The 25,975-nt window shown below is 39.5% G+C and overlaps 1 protein-coding gene across 5 annotated transcripts in view; it reads right to left on the reverse strand.

Moving 5' to 3' along the window:
• abcb5 (ATP binding cassette subfamily B member 5) overlaps positions 1-25,534 on the reverse strand; it is a 101,289-nt gene extending 75,755 nt beyond the window's left edge. Inside the window, exons 1-10 of one of the 5 annotated variants that reach the window (XM_087987085.1) lie at positions 25,466-25,534; positions 23,506-23,584; positions 14,547-14,625; positions 14,400-14,457; positions 12,890-13,046; positions 9,798-9,867; positions 9,495-9,686; positions 8,394-8,502; positions 4,215-4,339; positions 2,748-2,925 (exon numbers count right to left, since the gene is read on the reverse strand). In XM_087987085.1, the coding sequence (XP_087843211.1) occupies positions 2,748-2,925; positions 4,215-4,339; positions 8,394-8,502; positions 9,495-9,686; positions 9,798-9,867; positions 12,890-13,046; positions 14,400-14,457; positions 14,547-14,625; positions 23,506-23,554 (1,017 nt within the window). In that variant the 5' untranslated portion in view covers positions 23,555-23,584; positions 25,466-25,534. Of the gene's footprint in view, positions 1-2,747; positions 2,926-4,214; positions 4,340-8,393; positions 8,566-9,494; positions 9,687-9,797; positions 9,868-12,889; positions 13,047-14,399; positions 14,478-14,544; positions 14,626-23,505; positions 23,585-25,465 lie in introns of those variants that run through there. The other 4 variants (XM_087987084.1, XM_087987087.1, XM_087987086.1 and 1 more) reach the window with 4 other exon arrangements.
• Positions 25,535-25,975: the final 441 nt, after the last annotated feature.

The following is a 25,975-nucleotide window of genomic DNA, read 5'->3' on the forward strand; positions in this document are numbered from 1 at the left end:
CTAACACTAAGGGCAATTTAGCATGGCCAATTCACCTGACCTGCACATCTTTGGACTGTGGGAGGAAACCGGAGCACCCGGAGGAAACCCACGCAGACACAGGGAGAACGTGCAAACTCCACACAGTCAGTCGCCTGAGTCCCAGTCTTCCAGTCTTCCAGTCTTCCAGTCCAGTGGCTGTTGTGCTCTGCTCCAGGTTTTCAGAACTACCATAATTCATTTTTTCTTTCATAGAGATGTACATTTCTTTATTTGTTTAGAGATCAGTTGGCCTTCTGCTAATGATATGGTAGGAATTTTGACTGGCATGAATTTCAGCCCCTCAAAAGTAGCATCCATGTAATAGTCAACCTCATAAATTCAACCTTAAAAAGCAGTCAAACAATTTGACTATTACTCAAATATATAAGGTGAAAAATCACACAACACCAAGTTATAGCCCAACAGGTTTATTTGGAAGCTGTAGCTTCCAACATTTTGCTATAAATTCTGCGTCTTACGATCTTATACTCCACAACCATCTGATGAAGGAGCAGAGCTCCGAGAGCTAGTGCTTCCAAATAAACCTGTTGGACTAAACCTGGTGTTGTGTGATTTTTAACTTTGTACACCCCAGTCCAACACCGGCATCTCCAAATCAAGTATAAAAGGTACTTGAAACTAAACAACAAAGGCAGTAGCTGTGCAAGTTACTGCTGGCTCAGGCAGTGCAGATTTCTTTCTCCATTTGAATCACTGCCCTTGTCTCTCTTCCTCCTTTTTAAAGTGCCATTGTTTTGGTCTTTTTTTTCCCCCAAAGTTCCAAAACAATGTAACAATAGAACAATAATTACTCTTCCTAGAATTCGAGAAAGTTAGCTCCAGCACTGAAAATACCTCAAAAAAAGGAGCAGCTCTTACAGCTAAAATCTTTTCCTATCCTCCATCTTGGATTATCCAGAAGCCCTGACAGGCTTTAAAATCTTTCAAGCCTGGATCTGCACCCTGTGACAAAGTCTTATCTGCAAGACTTCTTCAGAGTGTGCTTTCACTTTATTAAGTATTTCTATTATTTATATGGTAGTTACAGGCAATCTGGAGACATTAAAGTCTTTCTTATCCTGCTCCTCTCCTCCTCCTTTCCCTTCTCTTAACTTATCCCTCTAAACCTTTTGTATTCAAGTTCCTGTCCAAATATCTTTTCATTGTTATAACTGTACCAGCATCTATCGCTTCCTCTGGTAGTTCATTCCATATATAAACCACCCCCTGGGTGAAAAAGTTACACCTCAGGGTCCCTTTTAAATCTTTCTTCTCATCTTAAAAATATGCTCTCTTCCCCACTCTAGGCAAAAGACCTTTGCTATTATCCTTGTCTGTCATGATTTTATAAACCTTTATAAGGTCACCCCTCAACCTCTAATGCTCCAGTCTCTTCTTATAACTCAAACCTACAGTCCTGGTAACATCTTTGCAAATATTTTCTGAATCCTCTCCAATTTAATAATATCCTTCCTATAATAGCAACCAGCACTCCAAAAGTAGTCTCACCAATGTCCTTTACAATTGCGAGTTGATGTGCCAACCCCTACACTCAATGTGTACACAACTCTGTTTAAAGAAATAAAGAATCCGGTACCTATTACATGTGCTCCATTTGGCTTCAGCTGCTTGTTTTACTATTATGCAAGCTGGATTTCATTCACCTTTCTGGCCCTCATGACGTCAATGAACCACTTGCAGCACTCTGACCCCATGCGAGGGACCAGCTCTTGCTGGTCATTTCATCTGCTATTTCCTGCTGTATGCTTGTTTGTTCTTTTGGAAAACAGTACCTCTCTGTAGGTTCTCACAGCTGCCCCAGGATTTCCAGGAAAAAAGAGAGCCAGCAAGCAGCTTTCCCATGTTGTGTTTTGATTCTTGCGCATGCTGAAGCCTCAGGAAGCCACTCAGACTCTGATTCTGCTGGAGTCCTTTTAAATAATTCTTCCATTGAGAAGTGCAGGTTGTTATGATCTCTGCACTCAATGACTGGTCAGAAAACTCAGAGGTGGGGCATTAATGCCCGCTTCTCCTGTAATCAGGATTTTGTTGTCAGATGCCCACATGAGGTCTGGTTGGTGAAATAAAATTTCTGCCTACGAACTCAAATAGCTGGGTACAGCTTGTGGTATAATCCAGCTGGCATCAGAGAAGAATTGGAGGTTATTAAGCACAGACTATGAAAACCCAGTCCCCCCAGACTTAGATATTTTCTGATCAACCAGTTCAGAGACGTTATTACACATCTCTGGAGCAGGTGCCCAAATTTATGTACGTATGAAAGAATTCATAAAGATGAACAATCTCCATGAAAGAACAGCAGATCCTCTTAAACCTACATTAGTAACTTCATCTCTTTTCTTTATTTCCACCACCTTCTATACAAATTTGGGGGACTGAAGTTTCCTGCTTCCAATTCTCCTACTTGTTAAAATAAGTGAGCAGAATAATACAAAATGTGAACTGTCCAAGTGGAAGACTCCAAAGCAATGTTGCTTTGAAGGTGTGTGGATGCTCAACAGTTAAGGATGTTCTGCATAGTGAACAAATAGGCCGCATACAAGCAATGTTCCCTTTAAGGTACATTCAGGTACAGTTACACAGCAGTCTTGAAGGCTGGTGCATAGACCGCAGTGCATAGCAACCAGAAATGGTAGAGAACATTACTCCAATCCTAATGTCACATATTCTGCAAAATGACAAAAGTAACAAAATACCATACTCACAATCAAAACTCGTCCAATTGAATAATTTTCAGGTTCATCAACAACTAGTTTGGACCCATACCAAAATGCAAGAGCATAGGAAGCATAAATTAAAAAGTTCTGAAGTCCTATGGAAATACTTGTGGTGACAGCTCTCTTTATTCCAGCATCTTTAGCCTGCTTTAAGTTGGCTTCATATCTGAAATAATTAAAAATAATGAATGACCATAATGACTTTAAAGTGTTTTATAGTTGATAATTTATTAAAAATTGTTATTGTTCATTAAAATGTTCATGGCACGAAATTGGTGGAGTAGCACAAAGCATAAGGGACTGTCAAGGAACACAGGAGGATATAGATAGACTGGAGAATTGGGCGGAAAAGTGGCAGATGGATTTCAATCCAGACAAATGTGAGGTGATACATTTAGGCAAGACTAATTCTAGAGTGAATTATACAATGAATGGAAGAGTCTTGGGAAAAGTTGATGAGCAGAGAGATCTGGGAGTGCAGGTCTATTGTACCCTGAAGGTTGCTGCACAGGTGGATAGAGTGGTCAAGAAGGCATATAGTATGCTTGCCTTCATTGGACGGGGTGTTGAGTATAAGAGCTGGCAAGTCATGTTAAAATTGTACAGGACGTTGGTTCGGCTGCATTTGGAATATTGTGTCGTTCTGGTTACCACATTGCCGAAAGGATGTGGATGCTTTGGAGAGGGTGCAGAGAAGGTTTACGAGGATGTTGCCTGTATGGAAGGTGCTAGCTATGAAGAGAGGTTAAGTAGGATAGGTTTATTTTCATTAGAAAAAAGGAGATTGAGGGGGACCTGATTGAGGTTTACAAAATCATGAAGGGTAGAGACAAGGTGGATAGAAACAAACTTTTTTCCCAGGGTGAAGGATTCCATAACAAGAGGTCACACTTTCAAGGTGAGAGGTGGAAAGTTTAAGGAGGATACATGTGGCAAGTACTTCACAGAGGGTGGTGGGCATCTGGAATGCATTGCCAGCAGTGGTGGTAGAAGCAGGCACGGTAGATTCATTTAAGATGAGTGAGTAGGTGGGGAGCAGAGGGATACAGATGCTTAGGAATTGACCGACAGGTTTAGACAGTACATTTGGATCGGCTCAGGCTTGGAAGGCCGAAGGGCCTGTTCCTGGGCTGTAAATTTTCTTTGTTCTTTGTTCTTTACTCTTAAATATAAAACGCAGTTGTACATCTTTCTGTGTAAGTCATGTACACAATGATTGTAAACTATTTAAAGGTTCTTGTGCTGTTGGCAGCACAGGATGTTGAACATGGCTCACTGAAAGTAGCAATTCTATGCAGAACCTTATGTAATGTCAAATTTGTACTGTTATGTAATGTATTTTTTAAAAATTGTCAAATAAAGTATGTTTTCTGAAAATAGAATCTTGTGCAGTTTTCATTTATTTGCACATCACAATATCAGAGTTGCTACAGGTTAACTCACAATGAAACTTACTTTGTTAGTGCTTTTTGTTGTCCGTTGAAGGCAAAGACTGTTCTTATTCCCATTAGAACTTCTTCAGCCACTGCCCCTGCTTTAGCATAAGCTTCCAGTTCCTTCCCGGTCAGTATTGTCAAGATCTGTTTCAATATAACAGATGGTGATAAGTCATATCCAAAATGAATGAAACTGCACTTAATTAAATTTGGAAGATTAAATTATTGTCATTGCATGGGAGGGCAGAACTTAACTTTGCTAAAAGGAGACAACAGATCAAAGCTTTTAATCTTGCAATCAGCAGAATTAAGATGCAAGGAACAGACTTGAGAAAAATACACCATTTAGTACTGCATGTGGAAAGTGTGTTCACTGGTGGAGTCATCAGTGACCTGACAGTGCAGCAACAATAGTTAACTGTCAATCTTAATTCTCAGACCAGGCAGGTTGATTCTGATTGGTCGGGGTGTTGCCACTCTGCTGATGATATAGCAGAGACTATCTCCATAACCTTTTTTTAATGAAAAAGCTGTAGCGTGTGTGCAAAGTACTTTTTCCTACATGAAACAGGTCCTGTTTATTTATATATATATAGCTTCCAGCATTCGTAAATGCACCACACTTTGAGCCCAACTGGTAATCCTAAAATGGTTTCCAGTGTAACTCTTACATGGTTTGGATTATTCAGTACACTATTAGTAATAATAGAATCACATCTAAAAGTAGATGGGCTGGTTAAGCACAAGTGACACGTTGCCAGCTGCAGATGGCCAATTGGACACATTGTTTGATATGGTCTGCCACTTGTTGAGACATACAGCCAACACTCCCATCATTCCCACCTGTATTGAAACATTGGTCAGATCAGCATTTACTGTAGCCACACAGATGTTTGGCTTGACAGTGGCATCCCATTAGTGGAGAAAAACACTCATGGGTTTATTGCATAATAGCAATGTGAGACAGCTAGTTCCACATGTTGTCCAAAACTTTGTGACACCTTCTTCTTGTAAGGTAATCTGAGGTAGACTGGAAGACAAACATTCCACTCTCAGGAGTTCCATAAGACCATAAGACACAGGAGCAGGATTTAGTTTATTCAACCCATCAAGTCTACTCAGCTATTCAATCGTGGCTGATAAGTTTCGCAACCCCATTCTCCTGCTTTCTCTCCTTAACCTTTGTTTCCCTTGATACTCAAGAACTTATCTACCTCTGTCTTTAGTATATTCAAAGACCTGGCCTCCACAGCCTTCTGTGGCAGTGACTTCCACAGATTCACCACTCTCTGGCTGAAGAAGTTTCTCCTTATCTCCGTCCTAAAAGATCTTCCCTTTGCTTTAAGGATGTGCCCTTGGATCCTAGTCTCTCCTACCAATGGAAACATCTTTCCAACGTCTACTCTGTCCAGGCCATTCAGTATCCTGTAAGTTTCGATTAGATCCCCCCTCATCCTTCTGAACTCCATCAAGTATTGACCTAGAGTCCTCAAACTTTTCCCACATGTTAAGCTTTTCATTCCTGGGACCATTCTCATGAACCTCCTCTGAACACGCTCCAAGGTCAGTAATATCCTTCCTGAGATATGTGGCCCAAAACTGTGCACAGTATTCCAAATGTGTTATTTAAATTATTTAAGGAGAGAAGATGACTCCAGTTTCAGATGATTTCACAGTGCAAGTGAGTCAGAAAAAGCCAGGTCTACAAGGTAAGTGTCTTTACAGCATTTCCTGTTGGCCACAATGTGCTGAAATGTTTCCTCCAGCTCAAAAAAATTAAATCAACTTGGAGCCAATGATGAACTTTGGTATTTATGCTTTTCACATTGGTCTGTATTTTAAAAGCTTCACTTCAGTCTCTCCAGCTTTGATCTCCCATCTTTGATCTCCTCCTCACCACCCCAGGTCAAATTTCCCACCCGACTTTCACCCCTCTCAGCTCCACAGTTACAGTCCTCTCCTCCGTGCTTTCTCTCCAAATGGGAAGTCAGTTTGTCAGTTGCGGAAAATTTCAGAGAACATCTCCGGGACACATGCAACAAATAACCCCATCACCCTATGGCCGACCACTTCAACTCTCCCTCCCCCTTCACCTCTAAATCCTAGCCACCAGACAACTGGAGGAAGAACGCCTCATCTTCCGCTTTTGGATCCTCCAACCACACGGCATCAATGTCAATTTCACTAATTTCCTCATCTCCCCTCCTCCCCACCTTATCCCAGATCCAACCCTCCAACTCGGCACCGCCCTCTTGAACTGTCCTACCTGTCCAACTTCCTTCCCATCTATCTGCTCCACCCTCCTCTCTGACCTAGCACTGTCACCCCCACCTGCATCGACCTATCACCTTCCAAGCTACCTTCCCCCTAGCTCTACCCCACCTCTTGTTTATATCTCAGCCCTATTGGGCCCCTCCACACTTCTCATGGAGGGCATATGCTCGAAATATCGACTCTCCTGCTCCTTGGATGTTGCCTGACTGGCTGTGCTTTTGCAGTGCCACACGTTTTGACTCTGACCTCCAGCATCTGCAATCCTCACTTTCTCCTGGTCACTCAAACTAGCTGTCAAGGAAGAAATTGGATAAAACATGTAAAAGAGGGCCTGCTAGTATTTCAGCAGGACCTTGGGGAAACACTTGTTTCTCGATCAATAATCCCTCACCTGCCATACCCATAACTCTTCCCTTACCTTCTCAGTTCAGTCTCTTCATGGCCCTGAGAAAACACTGTATTCAAGATGCAGTTCAAACAAATTAATATGAAATTTGATCACTACATTTTGAATTTAGTCTACTGTTTTGTCAATGTGGCTTCAGACAGTTTGAGTTTGTTGGTTTCTGTTCCGAACTAGTTAGAAATACTTAGTGTCAAATCTACAAAGCTACCCAAGTCTCAGCGCCGGCATTTCACTGAGTATATGTGCTGTCATTTTTTCCTAATGTCTAGCAAAGGTGCTGTATGAAATCTAGGATATTCTGTATCTCACAGAATATACATTATACTAAAGGTCTATTTTAAAATTATATTTCAGAACCTTCTCCATAGCATTTATAAATATTTCCACCACGTAGAGTAATCTGGGTATAATTTATGCCACTATCTGTTATATTTGACATAACTTGGGCAAATCAAGCTAATTACTATGTGCATCAGGTAATATGAATGAATTTCAATTTCATGTTATTTAGTTTAATAAAGTACATTAGTTTAATAAAACATTATAGTGTTGACAATTATAGAACATGAAATGTATTAAATACTCAGGACCTATTTACATTCCATAAAGCTACAATAACCAAAAACATTGAAAATTAAGCATTTTTTTGGTTTATATAATTGAAGCTGCTGATACTATTTATAAATCACACTACAAAGGGGATACAGTCTGAAAGCTTGGGATTTCAAATCTACCTGTTCGTCTAAAACCTGGTGTCATGTGATTTCTGACTTTGTCCGCCCCAGTCCAACACCAGCACCTCTACATTATGGATAATATTCAACTTCAAGTATTTTTCTAGTCACCAGCATGTTTCATTTGAATTTGCTGTGTGTTTTAAATTTCATATTTGTTGAAACCAATGTTTTTTTCCTCCTTTTTGGTTGTGTTTCTTTACCCCTCTGCAACCCCCAAATAACTGGAATATTTGTTCTTTACATGTCGGGTTAATCAGGTATGGGGACACTGAATTTTTAATTTGGGTGAGAATGTAATATGGGTGATATGGATCAGCCAACTTTATTCATTTCTTAGGATTCTCATTTCTATCAAAGTCAGTACAAATAAAAATTGAGATTGATCAAGGTCAGAATTATCTCCATGAACTTCTATGCCACAAGTTTTCTATTGAACAATTTTCAGTATATTAGACACTGTAACTGCTCTCAATGTTTGGTGTATCTGTTGATTCTTTCTCCTGTCTTTTATGTTTCTGACTTTATTCAACTGTTTTTGATCTGATAAAAAGTTAATACACCAAATTTCATAACCTGTCTTTCTCCTGTTGTTTGACCAATTCCTTATTTAAAACAATTATTGCAGAAGCTATTCCAGAATTAAAATTGGTTTAAATTTATAAGTTATTACTTAAAAAGTTATTAACTTTATAAACATAAAATAATAACCTTCATCTCATACTGGGTCCATTTTGCTCTGATCAGGTATTAAACTTATTGAAAATATATGCTATGCTTTTACCTTTGTCCATGCTGCTACTGAGACCATGATAAGGGGAGACACTGCCAATATGACCAGTGTAAGCTTCCATCCATAGACAAATCCAATAGTAAACCCTGCCACAAAAGTGCTAAATAACTGAGTGAATATGCTGAACTTGTCTCCAAGACCGTCTTTAACAGTATTTATATCACTGTTAATATAAAAGACACAGAATCAATTACTGTCATCAGTATAATTATGTAACTGAAAGAATGTCACATTAAATTAATACTATGAATACAATTTTCATAGTTATATAAAATGTTTGTTCATAGCTTAAATGCTACCAAGAAATACTGATGTAGCAACTACAAAAAGTCTGATAAGATCTTGTATGACAGGGTGTGTCTTTTTCCATCTTGTTACAACAGAGACATCAAACATATTTGCCTATTTCTTTATCAACAACATCAAAAGATCAGGTATATAACTTTGATGCTCTGATTTAAAGACCCATCTTTGGTACCTCTATATATGACAGCAGTTTCAGAGAAAGCAGTGAAATGTTTCCCTCATGCATTTTGTGATAAGTAACTTATCACGGGCGGCACGGTGGTTAGCACTGCTGCCTCACAGTGCCAGAGACCTGGGTTTAATTCCCAACTCAGGCGACTGACTGTGTGGAGTTTGCACATTCTCCCCGTGTCTGCATGGTTTTCCTCCCACTGTCCAAAGATGTGCAGGTCAGGTAAATTGGCAATGCTAAATTGCCCATGGTGTTAGATAAAGGGGTAAATGTATGGGTGGGTGGCGGGTCGGTGTGGACTTGTTAGGCCGAAGGGCCTGTTTCCATCTAATCTAAACAGTAATTGAGGGAAAATTTAAATAACTGATTAACATAGAAATAGACAAAAGTGATGTAGAAAGGAATATGACCATTAAATAACTTTGGTAGAGTAATAAAGTTGGCTATCAAATGCTTAAATGTACTGTTAGGCCAATTGGGCATACAAATTAAGCTGCTATAAAAAATAGGCAGTTCTAAAACTTGACGTTTTCTAGGCTGGATAAATATGTTGTAATCCTAATAGTATTTGATTATCATAAAGAGTAGCTAGTTTTTAAAGCTCAATTACTTACTCTGTCAGCCTTGTGTTTAGTTCACCTATTTGGACTGAGTCAAACCAAGCCATTTCTTGATGAAGAATAGCATGGAAAAATTTTTGTCTTATTCTTCCAGTCTGTCGTATGCCAGCGATTAAAAACATGGAGACATGAAAACTGCCAAAAATCAGGACAGCGAACCCAAGTCCCACAAAGTAGAGGGCAAACCTATAGTAATGAAGACATTTAGGTAAAAACATTGCAGGAACTTGATGTGTCAACTCTAGTTAAGGATAGTGACTGCGGTAAACGTATTTCCAAGTTCCATAATCTATTTACCGTGTCATGTCAGCTTCCAAATCCAGTCCAGGTATTTCAAAACATGCATCTGTTGAACTGTTGTTAAATGCTGTTAAGACCAATGGATATATGTGTATTAATGTAAATGCTTAAATTATAGACAATTGTTAAATGACAAATGTATTGTTGTCTGCATCACCAATCCATATCGTTTATAAAATCTTAGGTTTCTGTGAACTATTGTGGTGAGGTTAGGATTCGGGTTTAGAATTCTTGTTTTTGCAATCCAGGTAACAGAGAGGAAATATCAACCAAAGTCTCTATCTTGTCTGTATCCAATGGCTGTTGCTGAAATTCTTTTATTGAGGAGGTGATCATCTGTGAGGGTTTAACATTCACTAGTATTCAGTATCCTGTTCACACATGAACACTGGGCATAAATTTCCCAGCCCCTGAATACATAAGCAATGGCGGATCAGTTGAGAAAATATAGCAAGAGTAGCAAAATGAGATTCTCGTTGTCAAGAAGAAAAGGATTAACTTTTCACCCAAGATTCAAATGGTGAGATGAGCATCTTCCTAGGGAGCATCAAGGGACTTACTTTCAGATATTAATATCTCATCGTTACCTAAGTGCGTGTCATTTAAATGCAGTTTGCTGCTTTCCCAGGCAGTGGAAATGGCAACAATTCTCAACATGAAACTCTGAGCAGGTATCTGGTCAGCATTTCCCAACATCTCAGGGCGCATTCCATAGGCAGCAACTGCTTACACCCTATATCTATGGATGTTGGCATCAGCACTGCACCAGCCTCATCACATCATCATGGCACTTGAGGAACTCATTTATAAAGCTGTTCAGCACTTCACTACCGTACTTTGGAGTTCACCACCACCTATCATTGCAATGTTGCTGACAGGGTGCTTTGTGCATTGGAAAAGACACCCTTCTCTGAGGAAGGATCACTCGACCCAAAATGCTAACTCTTGTTTCTCTCCACAGATGCTGCCAGAACTGCTGAACTTTTCCGGCAGTTTCAGCGTATGTTTGTGATTTACAGCATCCACTGTTCTTTTGGTTTTTATTTTGTATCTCACTGCTGTTCACTTGCTTTCTTCATACTCATTCCCTTTACGCTTACTTGGATGCTTACAGCATCTCTGCCTTACCTTTTAGCACAGAGATAGCCAGGCAACTTGTCATGCTTGGCAATAATGAACCATTGAAGGGAAGTATGATCAGTCAGGTGGCTGTTCTGTCATTGGTCAGTAAAGGTAGTGAGGTGTCTTGCGTGAGGGAGTATAAACGGCAGAGGGCAGGATGGGTTAACAGATTGTGCGGGGAGAGGGAGGAGGTAGTGGGAGGATAGGATAGTTGGGATGCATTAGAATGCAGCAGCGGAGTTAGAATGCGAAGTAGTAGAGAGAAAAGTGGGGCACTTCTATTCAAGGAGCGCAGAAGGTCATTAACTATCCTGTGGCATTGCTGAGCATTCCTGATTGAGGTGGCTACTTCAGACCAGCTGGCAGTGTTTGGCATAGGGGGCAGCTGGGATTGGAATGTGACAGCTGCAATGTGAGTGCCAGGGGATCCCAGCAGCAGGGAGCACAAGACAGTGCAAGGGCGGAGTCATGTTTAAAATAAGAGCATCTTTATTTTAAGTCTTACCATTAACTTTCCTCCAACACTATCAAGGAAAAAGGATAATGGCAACAAACTATCCCAACCGCAGGCTCATAGTGGTTGGCATCATCACATACACAACACGATAATAGCAGTGGGCAATGTTGTTTAGTACCACAAAATAACAATGGCACAAATTCCAGTGAACCAACAGCAGAAAATTACAGTGGATTAGCTTTCGGCATTCTCTGTGTTTGCTGCTGAGAACAGTATCAATTCCCCTAACTGTACTATCCCGATTACTATCAATTTCTCTTTTCTCCCTGTACTCAAACAGTGCTCCGTACCATGGAGCTGTGGGCAGTTTGCTCATTGTCCCTGCAGTCTGTGCCTTATCTACACCAGGAGTAAGAATTTCATACCTTTGGTCAAAAGCACTGGCTGAAGCTCTTTCACAGTTAAATCTTGGATTCCCATATCTACCTCACTCATGATCACATGTCCCTGCAATTATTCTAAGGGCTGCATCCTGAAACACAGTGTCCTGGTAATTCAACCCTTCCATGATGAGTCACAGTGTCTGCAGCACATCAACTCTGAGCTGAAATTCCTCAAGCAGCCAACACTTGCTGCAGATCGCACCAGGATCTACCAACACCCACATACTACAGCTGCAACAGATCACCTGCCAGGCCTCTCTCTTTTTAACAACTTAATATGGATGTCAAGTATTATTTTTTTCTTTTTTTTAACAGAAGTCAGACACTTCTTTTTTTTGTGTGTGTGTGCAGGTGTGAGACACAGTGAAAGACACAAGGTGCACGAATCTTTATTCAGATTTCCACCACCAGGAAGAAAGGAAACACTTGAGTGGCCTGTGACAAGCAGTGCCCTTCACATCAAAGGGCAATGCTGTGTGATCAAAATGTTAAGTATTATAAAAGGGAGTTTCCTAATTGTATTCTTCAGCTGTAAATAATGTGTCCTGATTAAAATCACTTGGCAAATCAACAGAGACTATTGATGCTAGTCAATCACCCAATTGTTTCCTGTTATATCACATTTTGGTAAGTTGTTTCTGAGGCGATATTCTTTTACTGATATATTTTATCTTGAAATAGAGAACTAAGTCCAAAGCTAGTAACAGTAACTGAATTCCTGTAATGGTTAAAAGTGTCTTTGGTAGAGGTTTTAGCTGAACAATACGTTCACTTGGATTAATCTACTTTGCATGGTGTAAAGATGGTAGCACCATTAACACTCTTAGCCTCATCCATAATGCGAAATTGGAAGGAACTGGGATCAGACGTTAGTCCACTTGTGTTAAATACACTCAGACCATGTTGCTTTTACAAAACATTATAATGCAGGAAGAGCAAAGATAGGATTCAAAGTTTGCCAAGTGAAAAGTTTATCTGTTCACCAATTATCTCTGGGTGATAAAAGTGCTTTAAAGTTAATAATTTCTTTTTTTTAACTGAATGAAGCATCAAAGCATTTTCAGTACCTGCAGTGGAGATGTTAGGCACGATACCACTTCTGACAAAACTGTCAGTCATTTCTCCAAAAACAATGATCATGAGGGGCAAAGCAACTCCATGTAGTATTGCACAGATCAGTCCTACTGTTAACAACAGGATGTCCAATCGATCTGCAAAGCGAAACTATAAGTAACAACATGCCTCATCAATAGATATATCACATTAAAGTATGAAAGATTTAAATACAATGACCATATTATTCTGAATGTAATTCTGATAACAATTAGTAAATACTGATATAAGGTCAACTTCTTCATGGACATTATCTTGGACCACCTTTACTTCTGCCCTAGCTCTCTCGATACTCCCAATACTGTTGCACTATTGTTTGTCCAACATCCAACAATTCCATTTGTTAAATATTGGGAAAACTAAAGCCACCATTTCCAGTCTGCTTCAAAGTTTGATACCCCTGTGCAAGTTTCTTCCATTTCTCCACCCATTGTCAGAGGATGACTCTGGTTGTTCCCCCCTTCAACATCCTAACTAACCCCACATTTAGTTTCTGACTCCATATCCTTCATATTGGAACACAGGACCAGGATGAGACAATTCACCCCCTTGTGCCCTGCATTGCCATTCAATAAGATCATGGTCTAATTCCATATGCCTGCCTTGTGCCCATAACTCTTGACACCCTTACTGAATTAAAAAATGTCTATCTCAGACTTAAACTTAACAACTGAAGTAGCAAAAATTGCCGTTTGAGGAAGAGAGTTCCAAACCTCCATTACTCTTTACAGAAATCCTTTCTAACATTATTCCTGAATGGCTCGGCCCTAATTTTTAAACTATGCCCCTGGTTCCAGAGTCTTTGACCAGTGGAAATTGTTTTTCTTTATCTATTTTATCTTTACCTGTTAATATCCTGAAGACTTCAATTAGATCACCTCTTAACCTTCTAAATTCTTGAGAATAAAGGTTTGATTTGTTTAATCTCTGCTTATAACTGAAGTCCAGGTATTATCCTTGTAAATCTGCTTTATGAACTCCCTCCAGGGCTAAAACATCCTTCTTAAGGTATAGTGCCCATATCTGCTCACAGTGCTTTAAGTGGAATCTAACTAGGGTTTTGTATAACTGCAACATAACATCTCATCCCTATACTCCAGCCATTTAGGTATGAAGGCCAACATTCCATTTGCCTCCTTGAATTATTAAACCATCTCTGTAAAAGTCTCAGTCCTCAAAGAAAGTTTTGCATCTATCATCCCACCTCACGGCAGGAATTTTGCTCACCCGCTTCCCTACCTCAGATGTTAGCTAAGACGTGAGGGGAGGAGATAAAATCAAGGGGCAGTGACCCTCTTCCTGCTGTCCTGCCAGTCTACCAGGATTTAAATGTAGCAAGTATAGGACAGCTGGTCATGGAGTTGCAATGGCAACCAAACAATTCACACAATCTGATGCTCATATTCAAGTGTAGACCAACAATATACAGTTCCTATTGTGTAAAGAAAAATAGGAAAAACAAACCAGTTCAAAAAATCCAACTGCCTTTCTTAACTTCTTTTCTTTCTTCTTGCTCTGTTTTCTGCAGAAATAAAAAAAAACCTACGATTAATTTGCAGTGAAAATCGTGAGAAAATCTGTTTGCCCCTGAATTATGAGTGGATTCCTTACTCTCCTTTCTGTGGATGACCAGTATCTTCATTCTCATCCTCCCTGTAGCCTCGATTGTCATAGCCAGCAGTTAAGAATCCTGTGGGAAATTTGTTAATATTTTAATCAATTTTTGTTGGTATTGAAATATATGTCATTAAAGCAATGGGCATATAAAAGGCGCTTAGCCCATTGTTAACGTTGTTTATTTGAATAATTAGTTCACTCTTTTATACATTCTTTCTCATTCTCCATCACTTTACAGATAGTTTTCCTTCAATATATCTTATTCATGTTTGATAATTAGTACTGAATCTCCTTCAGCACCAGGTAAGGCAATAGATGCCAGATGATTGTGACAAATGGCATGGAAAGAGAAAGGAAGCCCCCATTTTCCCTTTGCTTTTTATTTTGTCTATTATCCTTTTCCCACTGGAAACCATTTTTCATTCTCTACAATAAAAGTTCAACACTCTTACTAAATCTTCCTTTAATTCTTTTTGCTGCTGGCCATGATGGTGGAAGTGCAATGCACTCATGGGGCAGCCAGCAGCTACAATAGGCCACTGTGGGACAAAGAGCACAGGTTTCCCCTTGCTTTCTCTGTGAACCCACACATGATCCCAGGCCAAATGTCAGGCAGCCCATCACTCATCTTGATTACTTCAGCCCAATTGTGGGCTCTGTTCCTCCTGGCATGACAGAGAAGCAGATACAGAGGAACCTCGATTATCCGAAGGACACGGGCGGGCAGTACTTTGTTCAGCTAATCAAATTCCAGATAATCAAATGCCGGATAACATAGCTTAGCCAAGCATTGGGACCTTGAGATCTTTCCAGAGAATCCATTATTTGGACGATCAAATGCCAGATGATCGAGGTTCCTCTGCTAAGCCCCTTTAGAACTGATATGTTTCAATGAGATCACCTCTATTCTTCTAAACTCCAGTGAGTAGACTCCCATCGTGTTCAGCCTTTGCTCATAAAACAACACCTCCATTCCAGGGATCATTCCAGGGAATCTTCTCTGAACTGCCTCCAACGAAATGATATATATGTCCTTAAATAAGGGGACCAAAGCTGCTCACAGGACTCTAGACGTCATCTCACCAGCACCTTGCACAGTTGCAGTAAGACTTCCCTATCCTTACACTGCAACCCTGCTCTTGTTACATTGCTGGTTCAATGGTAGTATTCTTGCCTGCCATGTGGGAGGCCTGAATTCAACTCCCAGTCAACACCTGGCAGTCTTTTCCTTTCATTCTTTGGGAGGTCTTGACTTACAAACTTGATTGAGTTTTTGAGGAAGTGATGAAGATGATTGATGAGGGTCAAGCTGTAGATGCTGTCTACATGGACAAGGTCCCTCATAGTAGGCTGGTCCAAAAGATCAAAGTGCAAGGAATCCATGGTGAGTTGACAAGCTGGATGCAAAACTGGCTTGGCCTTTGAAGACGGAAGGTAATTAAGGAGGGGTTTTCTGCAATGATCAGTGCTGGGGCTTCTGTTGTTTGTAATATATATATAAATGATTTGGATGAAAATGTCTGTAGTCTGATTAGTAAATTTGCAGGTGACACAAAAATTGGTGAAGTTGTTTTTGACAGGAAGGATATTAAAGGAGGCAGCAGGATAGACATCAGGTGGAAAGTTGAATAAAGAAGTGGCAGATGAGTTTAATCTGGACAACTGTGACATGGTGCATTTAGGGAGGTCAAATTCAAGAGGAAAGTATACTGTAAATGGCAGGACCCTTCAGAGCATTAATGTACAAAGGGACCTTGGGTCCAAGTCAATAACTTCCTGAAAGTGGCAACAGAAGTGGATAAGGTGGTATGGAAGGCATATGGCATGCTTGCCTTCATCAGTCAGGTTTGGAGTATAAAAGTTTGCAGTATAAAAGTTTGCAAATCATCTTGCAACTGTATGAAACTTTGGTCAGTCCACATTTGCAGTTCTGGTCACCACGCTATAGGAAAGATGTGGAGGCTTTGGAGAGGATGTAGGTGAGATTTGGCAGGATATTGCCTGTATTGGAGTGTATTAGTTATAAGGAGAGGTTGGATTATCTTGGATTGTTTTCACTAGAGCGTCAGAGGCTGAGGAGCGACCTAATGGACCTATGTAAAATTGCGAAGGATTTGGATAGGGTGGATAGTTGGGGTCTCTTTCTCGGAGAGGAAATATCAAATATTAGTGGGTATAGGTTTAAAATGAGAGGGGGAAAGTTTAAAGGAAATGTGCAAGGCAAGTGTTTTTTATGCAGAGGGTCATAGGTGCCTGGAATGCACTGTCCCTTGAGATGGTAGAAGCATGTACGATTACAAGGCATTTAGACAGATACATGAGTTAACTGGGAATAGGCGATAGGCAGGCAAATGGGATTAATTTAGATTGGCATCATGGTCTGCACAGACATGGTGGGGTGAAGGGTCTGTTCCTGCACTGTACTGTTCTATGTTCTATGTTCCAAACCTCTTGAAAGAAGGCCCAACATTCCATTAATATTCCTAATTACCTGCTGCACCTCTATGCTAGCTTTCTGTGTTTTGTGTACAATTCCCTCTAAGTCTTTGTGTTACAGCTGTCTGCTAAACTGTCACAGAAATATCAACATTTTCAACAGCAACCAAAATGGATTTTTATGAATGATACGTTTTTTTCAATCAAATGTAGTCTGCAATATACAACTTTAAGTAATTGAACCTTATATTTTATCCTGTGTGCATGGGTAGCAGTAGATCCTAGGTGAGTTGACATGGTAGACAAAGGGGGAAAGGGCAGAATTTTGGAATGGCACTTAAATCCCTTCATAGCCCACATTAAAGACAACTTTTACAATGCATGGAGCTGTTAATCAAACCATGAAAGTAGAATGTTCCCACTGTGTTAAATGATAGGTTGTAAATGCTGTCATTGAGACAGAGATCTACATCACAGAAAAAGGTCCTTCCCTTTGGTCCATACCAGTCACAAACAACCACGTAACTATTTCGAATCCCATTAGGTGGTTGCTGCCCAACTTTGTCTGACTCCTAAATCCCTGGTCTTCATTTTTGCATATTCCCCATGTAGTTGTTGATAAAAAATAAAGTTTCCCACAGTTTTTGTAATGTGGATATAGAGAGGAATCTGTGCATTTGTCCTTTTTTTGTCCAGAGACATGTAAATTTAATCTATCCTTGTGATCCTAACTTTCTCTACAGATAGTTAAGGAGAGCATAACATTATTATCAAACACTTCTCACAAACACTGTCCTTGCTATTTACACATGTTAAGTATTAACCCGAATACAACCCTAGGAATGAGGTATTTTCTTCGAAATCACCAATGAATCAACATTTTTCTTGAGAAAACTGCTGCTAGTGATTGACCACCTGTTCTACACAGAACCCAATAATAACTTCTATTCCAGAAAATGGAAACAAATAAATAGGTAAATAATTATTAGATGTTGTACAGAATGGGTTTCTGTTTTGTGTCACCTCCCAAGATAAATAACAATCCATGGAAGGCAATTTGTTTATCGTATTCTCCCATTCTTCCAATTCCTGTCTCAAATCTATCTTGGCTATTACATTTCACAATATCTCATAGTAAAGTAATTAGGTAAGCAAATAGATTGTTATTGTTTATTACAAGGGAATTGAATACAAAATGGATGACTATGCTTCAGCTATATAGGACATTGCTGAGACATCTGGACTCCTGTGTACATGTTGGTCTCTTTATTTTAAAAAGAAATGTATATGTATTGGAAACAATTCAGAGAAGGTTTATTAGGCTAATACCCAGAATGGATGGGTTGTCATATGACAAAAGGTTGCCAGGTTAAACATATCTATCTGGTGGAGTTCAAAAGTGTAACAGGTGATTTAATAAAAACATAAAGGATTGTGAGGGTTCTTGACAAGTGGATACAAAAAGAATGTTTACACTTGTGGAGGTTCTAGAATGAGGGGTCATTGTTTAAAAATGTCACCATTTAGATTGTGATAAAGAGAATTATTTTCTTAAAAGAGTTTGAGAGTCTTTGAAACTCTACTCTTTTTAAGGAAGAAATACATAGATAGATTCTTGATAAATAACTGAGTGAAAGATTATTTTGGGTGGGGGGAAGTAATTAGATCAGCCTTAATCTTAATGAATGAGGTAGCAGGTTCAAGGGGTCAAGTGTCCTACGCCTGCTCTCATTTTGACATGTCTATGACCTGAAAAGTAATTTAACAAGCACTAATTGCAAAACCTACACTTTTATCAGAAGTTCAAGAACCCAGTCCAGTAAGTTTTGCCACAGGGATCCCTAAAGCAATCAGAATTAACAACTTTAAATATTTCAACATTTCTACATCCATAAATCATTTATAAGTCAAAAAAACAAACATTTTAATCATATATTTACTAACCAAATTTTAACCTCTGTTACATACGTATGCACAACTAAGGTATCTTACAATCCTCAATTTCACACCATTTTGCTGACAAATCTATTTTCTGTTACCTTATTCAATACCTTTTCAAGGCCAATCAATTCTCAGACCAAAACTAGACGACACAGATTTAAGGTGAGAGGGGAAAGATTTAAAAGAGACTGAAGGGGTAACATTTTCACGCAGAGGGGGAAAATCGTGTATGGAATGAGCTGCCAGTGGAAGTGGTGGAGGCTGGTACAATTATAACATTTAAAGGCATCTGAATGGGTATATGAATAGTAAGGGTATAGAGGGATATGGGCCAAATGCTGGCAAAAGGGACTAGATTTATTTAGGATATCTGGTCGGCATGAATAAGTTGGACCAAAGGGACTGTTTCCATGCTATACAGCTCTATGACTCTATGTTACATTTCTCCATTATTTCACTGAAGAACAAAATCAAGTTTGCTGTTCATAGTTTGTCTTTATTGAATTCACATTAGTTATCATTTATTAATCATTATTCTTTGTGAGAGGTAATTTCGGTTTAAACTTTAAGATGTGCCTGGACCACAGACTGATCTATAATAAAATACAAAACTTTTGTTTCTTTTCTAACAACCATTTTATATACTCAAAAGTAGAATAGTTTAAATTGTGCAGAATGCTGACAATTTGTGAGCAGAGTAAAAACAAGCAGGCTCTTGATTGATGAAGCCATTAACACAGGCAGGGAAGGATGAGTCCTTGACTGATAAGACTGCTAGCACAGACAGAGAAGAATAAGTCTTTGACTGATAAGACTACAGGGTGAGAAAAACAACAACTTTAGAGACTCTGAAGACATTTGTTGCAGACTTTGTGATAAGGGTACAAATCGAAGAATAATGATGTTTTTAAGAATGTGAACCTCATGGCTCGTTAGAGCTAGGGAGGGGAGGGTCTGGAGACGTTTGTTGCAGACTTTGTGATAAGGGTGCAAATTGAAGAATAATGATGTTTTTAAGAATGTGAACCTCATGGCTTGTTAGAGCCAAGGAGGGGAGGGACTTGTACTGTATATAATGGGAGACTTTGTAAGCCTCAGCGCGCTTTTCTCAGAAGAGTGCCCAACTCTGCAGACTTGCTAATAAAACTTTGTTTTCCTGAATTTGTCTAGAGCGATTATTGAGAAGCGATTTTCGTTTATAACATTCTTCTAAACGGCAATCAATTTTAACCCACTCTTGATGCTTCCCAGCACTGAAATTAAGCCTATCTATCCGTCTCCACTTGTGTGAACTCGATGTCGCATTTACTAAGTCCACACTGATAGGTAATTGTCTCAAATAATACATCCGTGATGTCTTTCAAAATTTCAAGTAATCTGCATGAATGATGGTGCATACCAGGTCAATACTGCAGCACAAATCATTTTGAGGAATCTCCATTGCAACGTGATAAATTACTCATCTATTCACAAGAGTCAGAGGGAAATTGAGAAACAAACTTGTAAGGGGATTTCAGCTATCTGTAAAAATAATAGGGTAAGAATCTGTAACAATAATTATGGTAGGGGATTTTAACTTTCCAAACATCGACTGGGACTGCCATAGTGTTAAAGGTTTAGATGGAGAGGAATTTCTTAAGTGTGTACAAGACAATTTTCTGATTCAGTATGTGGATGTACCTACGAGAGAAGGTGCAAAACTTGACCTACTTTTGGGAAATAAGGCAGGGCAGGTGACTGAGGTGTCAGTGGGGGAGCACTTTGGGGCCAGCGACAATAATTCTATTCATTTTAAAATAGTGATGGAAAAGAATAGACCAGATCTAAAAGTTGAAGTTCTAAATTGGAGAAAGGCCAATTTTGACGGTATTCGGCAAGAACTTTCGAAAGCTGATTGGAGGCAGATGTTCGCAGGTAAAGGAACGGCTGGAAAATGGGAAACCTTCAGAAATGAGATAACAAGAATCCAAAGAAAGTATATTCCTGTCAGGATGAAAGGGAAGGCTGGTAGGTAGAGGGAATGCTGGATGACTAAAGAAATTGAGGGTTTGTTTAAGAAAAAGAAGGAAGCATATGTCAGGTATAGACAGGTTAGACCGAGTGAATCCTTAGAAGAGTATAAAGAAAGTAGGAGTATACTTAAGAGGGAAATCAGGAGGGCAAACGGGGACTAGAGATAGCTTTGGCAAATAGAATTAAGGAGAAGCCAAAGGGTTTTACAAATATATTAAGGACAAAAGGGTAACTAGGGAGAGAATAGGGCCCCTCAAAGATGAGCAAGGCGGCCTTTGTGTGGAGCCACAGAAAATGGGGGAGATACTGAATGAATATTTTGCATCAGTATTTACTGTGAAAAAGGATATGGAAAATATAGACTGTAGGGAAATAGACGGTGACATCTTGCAAAATGTCCAGATTACAGAGGAGGAAGTGCTGGATGTCTTGAAACGGTTAAAGGTGGATAAATCACCAGGACCTAATCAGGTGTACCCAAGAACTTTGTGGGAAGCTAGAGAAGTGATTTCTGGGCCTCTTGCTGAGATATTTGTATCATCGATAGTCACAGGTGAGGTGCCGGAAGACTGGAGGTTGGCAAACGTGGTGCTACTGTTTAAGAAGGGCAGTAAAGACAAGCCAGGGAACTATAGACTGGTGAGCCTGACCTCGGTGGTGGGCAAGTTGTTGGAGGGAATCCTGAGGGACAGGATGTACATGTATTTGGAAAGGCAAGGACTGATTCAGGATAGTCAATATGGCTTTATGCATGGGAAATCATGTCTCACAAACTTGATTGAGTTTTTTGAAGAAGTAACAAAGAAGATTGATGAGGGCACAGCAGTAGATGTGATCCTTATGGACTTCAGTAAGGCGTTTGACAAGGTTCCCCATGGGAGACTGATTTGCAAGGTTAGATCTCATGGAATACAGGGAGAACTAGCCATTTGGATACAGAACTGGCTCAATGGTAGAAGACAGAGGGTGGTGGTGGAGGGTTGTTTTTCAGACTGGAGGCCTGTGACCAGTGGAGTGCCACAAGGATTGGTGCTGGGCCCTCTACTTTTTGTCATTTACATAAATGATTTAGATGCGAGCATAAGAGGTACAGTTAGTAAGTTTGCAGATGACACCAAAATTGGAGGTGTAGTGGACAGCGAAGAGGGTTACCTCAGATTACAACAGGATCTGGACCAGATGGGCCAATGGGCTGAGAAGTGACAGATGGAGTTTATTTCAGATAAATGCAAGGTGCTGCATTTTGGGAAAGCAAATCTTAGCATGACTTATACACTTAATGGTAAGATCCTAGTGAGTGTTGCTGAACAAAGAGACCTTGGAGTGCATGTTCATAGCTCCTTGAAAGTGGAGTCGCAGGTAGATAGGATAGTGAAGAAGGCATTTGGTATGCTTTCCTTTAATGGTCAGAGTATTGAGTACAGGAGTTGGGAGGTCATGTTGCGCCTGTATCGGTTAGGCCACTGTTGGAATATTGCGTGCAATTCTGGTCTCCTTCCTATCAGAAAGATGTTGTGAAACTTAAAAGGGTTCAGAAAATATTTACAAGGATGTTGCCAGCGTTGGAGGATCTGAGTTATAGGGAGAGGCTGAACAGGCTGGGGCTGTTTTCCCTGGAGCGTCGGAGGCTGAGGGGTGACCTTATAGAGGTTTACAAAATTAGGAGGGGCATGGATAGGATAAATAGACAAAGTCCTTTCCCTGGGGTCGGGGAGTCCAGAACTAGAGGGCATAGGTTTCGGGTGAGAGGGGAAAGATATAAAAGAGACCTAAGGGGCAATGTTTTCACGCAGAGGGTCGTACATGTATGGAATGAGTTACCAGAGGATGTGGTGGAGGCTGGTACAATTGCAACATTTAAGAGACATTTGGATGGATATATGAATAGGAAGGGTTTGGAGGGATATGGGCCGGGTGCTGGCAGGTGTGACTAGATTGAGTCGGGATATCTGGTCGGCATGGATGGGTTGGACCGAAGGGTTTGTTTCCATGCTGTACATCTCTATGACTCTATGACTTTAAACAATTAGTGCAACAGAAGAAATAAAGCCTAGAAAAAACATACTGAATCCATAAAGCAGATGAGGAATGGATTTAATTCAATTTACTTGTTTGAAAAGTTGGTAGCACCTGTGGTCATTCTGGGAAACTAGTGATCTAATAGTCCTTCTCTCCAACACATGCCCCCTTATAAATAAAGTGAACAGTTAACAGTAACATACCATCATTTTAAGGACAAAACTCAGGTTGCACACAGAAAAGCCCACTTGCCAACTAGATAATTCCTTTTAGGTCATAATGTCAACACTCAGCACGAACATGGTTTACTAAATTGATAATCACTTGAAAATCTGAGAAACAAAAATATGCTTTGCAAATTTCAAACTTAGTTTCATATTCAGCTGAGCTTCAGAATATTTGTTTCTTTTTAAGAGTGATCTCAATGTGTTCATGTTTAAAATAAGCAGTCGCGCTTCGACTGCATATTTTAATAACATTTTTCGGATCTTGTGAAATGCATAGTGCACTACTTGAAACAGAAACCTACAGAATAAAGACTCACCATCAGCAGAAACATCTTGCCCTTGGTTTGCTTTGTATTCTTGAATCATGATTCCTGGGATTCCTACTCTCCTCGAAAACTAATTAAAGAAAGCGAAAAGCATTCAGGCTGTTGTGTAAAACAAACCTAAAAGAAAGAAATTTCCTGAAAATGAAGGTGTTTTCTGTGCTGACACTAGGAAACTGTGAAGACATTGCAATGTGAAGACATTAGCTTGCTTTCATATTCATTTATTTATTCATGATTTACAGCTTTTGCTGGTTTTGCTAACATTTACTGCCGATCCTTAGTGTATCTTGATGGTCTGGATTTTGGATTCATTGGTGAATGAATGGCAGCATATTTTAATTACACTTGAATCTGTCAATTTGTTTTCTATGCGTTTTGAACCAAAGGTCATGGTGTAGTAAAGGCCAATAAATATGACATCCTTTTTCGAGCATCTGGGAGCTGTATGAAAAAGATAAATAACTTTCCCACTCTTCCTGTAAGTTCAAGTGTGAACCTCTCCAACTAGCTCCCTAATCCGTTCCATCCCCGCTCTCCCTTCTCTACTGTAATAGTCCCAATCAAAATAAAATATGAAATCTTTAACGTGACCTTTGTGAAACATCCCTCCTTCTCAACTTGACCACATCCCCCTCCTTCAATATCCCTTCACTGCTGACCAGCTAGAGCTAGTTGGGAGTACATTTACCTGGTCTGTTCTTATTGATCCAGTGTTAGGAGGAAATCCATCTCAATGGCTTCAGACCTATTTGGCCTCTCCTTTTCCAATGTCCATAAATCTGGTCTCATCCAAACTCTGCTGCCCATATCCTAACTCACACAGAGTCCTGTTTTATCTATCATCCCGTGCTTCTTAACTTACAATGTCCCAGTATGACAATAGCACAATTTGAAAACACTCATCCTTTTGAAAAAATAAATCTCATCACCCTTACACTTCCCTACATCTGTGGCCTCTTTCTGTCCTAGTAACTTTCACCAGGTCTGCACTCATTCAATTCTGGCCTCTTAATATCTCTGATTTTAACTGCACTACTGGGGTTCACCACTTTCAGTTGTTCAGGACCTTAACTTTTGAATTATTTCTACTAATCTGTTTACCTCTCTATCTCCCTCTCTTCCTTTAAGCCATTCCTTCAAGTTTTGGGAACTTGTTCCAACCTCCCTTTATGTGACTTGGAGTTTAGCAAATCTTCATTGAAGCATCTTAGAACCTTTTACTATGTGAAAGGAAATATTAATACAGGTTAATATTATTACATCCGTAATGTATCAGATTGAATAATTGTGACTGAGTAATGTAGAGTCTGAGACTGTTTGACAGTACTTATGAAATATCACAAATTTAAAGGGATACTTACACTGAAATAAACAAATCCTTTTTTTCTGGGGAGTTTAGATACTATCACTGAAGAAAGTATAGGAACTTCACACCATTCCCAAATTTGAACAGTCAGGCAGATGCCACAAAAACCTTTGGGGTGACCAGAGTACCTACGAAATCAACTTGCTCATTTTAACATTCTGCATTTTAAAATTACAATTTTAGTCAAATAAGGCAGAGATCTAGATCACACTAATAATCTAGCAGGTCCACGGGATGTTCATTATAAATAACCAACTTTTTACAAAGGTAAGAATCACACAATACCAGGTTATAGTCCAACAGGTTTATTTGGAGGCACTAGCCTTCGGAGCATTGCTCCTTCATCAGGTGGTTGTGAAGCAGCTCCTGGGCCACAGCTACCTGATGAAGGAGCAGCTCTTCATAAGCTAGTGCCTCCAAATAAACCTGTTGGACTATAACCTGGTATTGTGTGATTTTTAACTTTGTTCACCCAGATCAACACCGGCTGCTCCAAATCACAACTTTTTGAACTTTTTGAATGAGATTGACTCTTTTTAAACAATGATATTAAGAAATAAATTGTAAACCAATGCATTTGCTTACCTTTATTTGCCAGTATTAAAAATGGTCTTCATGAATTTTCTAAGTATGATTCCTCAAGAGTACAGACACTTCCTTTTCATTGATGTCTTTAAGTGTAATTAGATAACACCCTGATGCTGAGGCACAGGTATCAAGTTTCACCTCCTACATGTGATATAACATTCATGTGACTTCTATGCCAGTGATGGTTGAAGGTATTCTTGTTTGACAACTTATATTGTACTAAGTTATTATTATCATTTGTAAAAATATCACAGCTATGTGTTATTAATCTACAAAGTCCAAAATGGGTTCCAAGTGATTCAAATTTATCTGATCTGATTTAAATTTAACCAAAGTGAGTTTACAGGCATTTGATGTGGGTAAATTGAAAATCAAACATTTAGGAGTCAGAATTGCGTTGTCATAGTTGTGTAATTAATTAGGTTTAAGTTTCCAACATGTACTGTATGTGTGTTTAGTAAGGAAAACCTTAAATTGTATGTGCTATTGTTAAAAATCTTAAAGTTG

The sequence above is a fragment of the Chiloscyllium plagiosum genome, unplaced genomic scaffold, assembly GCF_037043375.1.
Source record: "Chiloscyllium plagiosum isolate Xiang-an unplaced genomic scaffold, Cpla_swu_hap1 HiC_scaffold_5, whole genome shotgun sequence".
NCBI lineage: Eukaryota > Metazoa > Chordata > Chondrichthyes > Orectolobiformes > Hemiscylliidae > Chiloscyllium > Chiloscyllium plagiosum.